Raw genomic sequence first — 2,758 nt, 5'->3', positions numbered from 1 at the left:
GTGTATACCGTCTTCTCTTGACTGTACACGGGTAACAAGCCGCAGAGAGCCACCGAGGAGCACGGGCACGCAAGGGCCAGTCCAGCCAGACCGGCTGGACAGGGGGTCACTTACCTGCAAGAAAATGTGCACATTCATTAAACCGTGCAGAAACCACGTGCGCTAGCGGCATCCGAGGCAAGGGTGGTGGCAGAAAGCGGGGCTGCTAAGCTTGTCCCTCCGTCTCTGGCTCATGCGAGAACGGTCTAGGTGACCAGAGCAGGTGGCAAGGAGGTGCAGAGGTGCCGTGGTCGGCGCTAAGTGACAGGAGAGACGCACCACCCATCTGAAACCCGGGCTCTGCACGCGGACGGCGTCCGAGTTCAGGACAAGGAGCCGCCGGCTCCCCCAGCAGCTAAGACGGGGCCCGTGGCGGTGACACGCATGCCTCTGATCCCGCAGCCCAAGAAGGTGGGTGCCGACACGCATGCTCGGCTCGGGGACCCCCTCCCAGCTCGTGACGGCGGCGAGGTTTACCCGGGGGCGCTGGGCCTGCCTGGAGACCGCACCCCGGGACACGGGGTCTGCTCCGACGACACCCCGCCCGCTCACATTTTCTTCCTGCCTTCCGCTTCCCTGGCCCATTATGAGAGGAAAAGTGTGTGTGCCCACGTGTACGTGTGCTGCACGCGTGCGTCCACGTGTGCCCTGTGTGTCCACATGTGCCCATGTACATGTGTGCTGCACGTGTGCGCCCACGTGTGCCCTGTGTGTCCACATGTGTACACACGGGTGCATGTATAAACGCATGTGTGCACTGTGTGTGTGTGCGCCTACTGTGTGCCCATGTATGTGCCCATGTGTCCACATGTGCCCATGTACATGTGTGCCTGCATGTGTGCGCCCACGTGTGCCCTGTGTGTCCACATGTGTACACATGGGTGCATGTATAAACCCATGTGTGCGCACATGTGTGCACTGTGTGTGCGCCTACTGTGTGCCCACGTATGTGCCCGTGTGTGCGCACGTGTCCACATGTGCCCTGTGTACATGTGTGCCTGCACGTGTGTGCCCACGTGTGCCCTGTGTGTCCACATGTGCCCATGTACATGTGTGCTACACGTGTGCGTCCATGTGTGCCCTGTGTGTTCACATGTGTACACATGGGTGCATGTATAAACCCATGTGTGCGCACATGTGTGCACGCCTACTGTGTGCCCACATATGTGCCCATGTGTGCACATGTGTCCACATGTGCCCTGCGTACATGTGTGGGCCTGCACATGTATATGCACATGTGCCCGTGTGTGCCCGTGTGTGGACACATGTGTGTGCTCGCGAGTGTGTGTACGCCCGCATGTGTGTCAGGCCCGAGACCTTGTCCCCCAGTTCTGCCGCCCTGGGCTTGGTCCTGGCAGTGGGGTGTCACGCGGTCACGAAGAACATGGACACGGACGTGGAGCCGAGACGGAAGCTTCCGGCCTTTCCTCCCGCCGCGGAGCACGGCTGTTCGACCGCAGCTCTTGGAGCGGGAAGTACGCAGCGGAAGGAAAGGAAGGTACACAAGGCCGAGCGTCCCCAGCGTTTGCGAAGCAGACACCGTCCGTGTGGGGCGGATCGCCCGGCAGACACGGCGGCGCGAGCGCCACAGGGCCACCGACCTGCCGTGCAGACACCGCTCCAGCGGCTCCGCTCCCGTCAGCTCAGCGAGGGGCGGGCGGAGCAGGAGCAGGCCCGGGGGCCGGGGCCAGCCTGCGGCGGGGCCGCCTCTCCAGCCACGCTGCAGATCGGGGCTCCGGGCGAGGGCGGGGGCAGGCCCACCAGGGGTGCCAGATCCCGCAGGGGCCCCTGGGGGCAGCACCCAGCTTTGTCCCACCAGTGTCCGCCAGCAGGGCCGAGCAGGCAGGGTGGGGATCTGCACTGGCTTACGGCACCTGCCCTTGGACTTCAGGACACGCCAGACAGCCCTACCCCAGGGTCGGCCACCGGCCCTGGACACGCACCTGCCACCCCGCTGCCAGGCTGGGCTGGGCTGTGGGAGCCAGTGGCCCGTCTCTGAGTGACGGGTTGACAGAGCCGGGTGCACCTGTGCACTGCGAGCGCCCCACGGGGCGTCGGCTCACGGAAATGGGCGTTGAGTGAGGGTGGCGGCTCCAGAACGTGGCCCGCGGCAAGTGCTGCAGCCACCCCCAGACCTGGACACCCCACTGTCTCCCCACACCTTCTCCCGATGCCACCTCCCCTAGTCACGGCCACACCATCGAGTCAAACACAACGCGCCCCCCGGCTTCTGCGTGTCTGGCCGGCACCCAGGGACACCTGACGGAGCCCAGGACATGGCCACCCTTGGCCAGAGCCCGGGGCCGAGGGACCGCCTTCGGCAAGGGCCCGGCCGGCACTGTCACAGAATTGGCAGAGCTGCCCCCGAGCCAAGCCACCCACTCACCGAGGAACGGCCGTCGGTGACCCGGTGGCAGACACGAAGTCACACGCGCCCCTGGGACCTGACGGCCGGAAGAACTGCGCCCCCAGTGCTGGGGGTGACGGCAGCCACGACGCACGTAGGCCCCAGCGTCGCTCCCCACGCACCCCACGAAGATGCTCGCCTCTCCCGTAAGCACCGACCCCCAAGCTCTGACACCCCGTGTCGCCTGGTCCCCAGGCTGTCACCGGTGGGGAGCGAGGCCCTTGCAGAGCGGGCTGGCCTCGGGGGCGGGGGCCTCAGCTTCCTCTGCCCCCGGCCGCGGCGGGGCGGCTCCCGTGGAGGGGACGTGCTCCT

General features: G+C 65.9%; 1 protein-coding gene across 1 annotated transcript in view; it reads right to left on the bottom strand.

Moving 5' to 3' along the window:
* The window catches only part of ZNF536 (zinc finger protein 536), a 267,453-nt gene continuing 264,695 nt past the window's right edge, over positions 1-2,758 (bottom strand). Inside the window, exon 7 of the mRNA XM_023523054.1 lies at positions 1-114. Coding sequence (XP_023378822.1) covers positions 107-114 — 8 coding nt within the window. The 3' untranslated portion in view covers positions 1-106. The remainder of the gene's footprint in view (positions 115-2,758) is intronic.

Source organism: Pteropus vampyrus, unplaced genomic scaffold (assembly GCF_000151845.1).
Source record: "Pteropus vampyrus isolate Shadow unplaced genomic scaffold, Pvam_2.0 Scaffold376, whole genome shotgun sequence".
Classification (NCBI taxonomy): Eukaryota; Metazoa; Chordata; class Mammalia; order Chiroptera; family Pteropodidae; genus Pteropus; species Pteropus vampyrus.
This window is presented reverse-complemented; position numbering and strand designations above follow the sequence as displayed.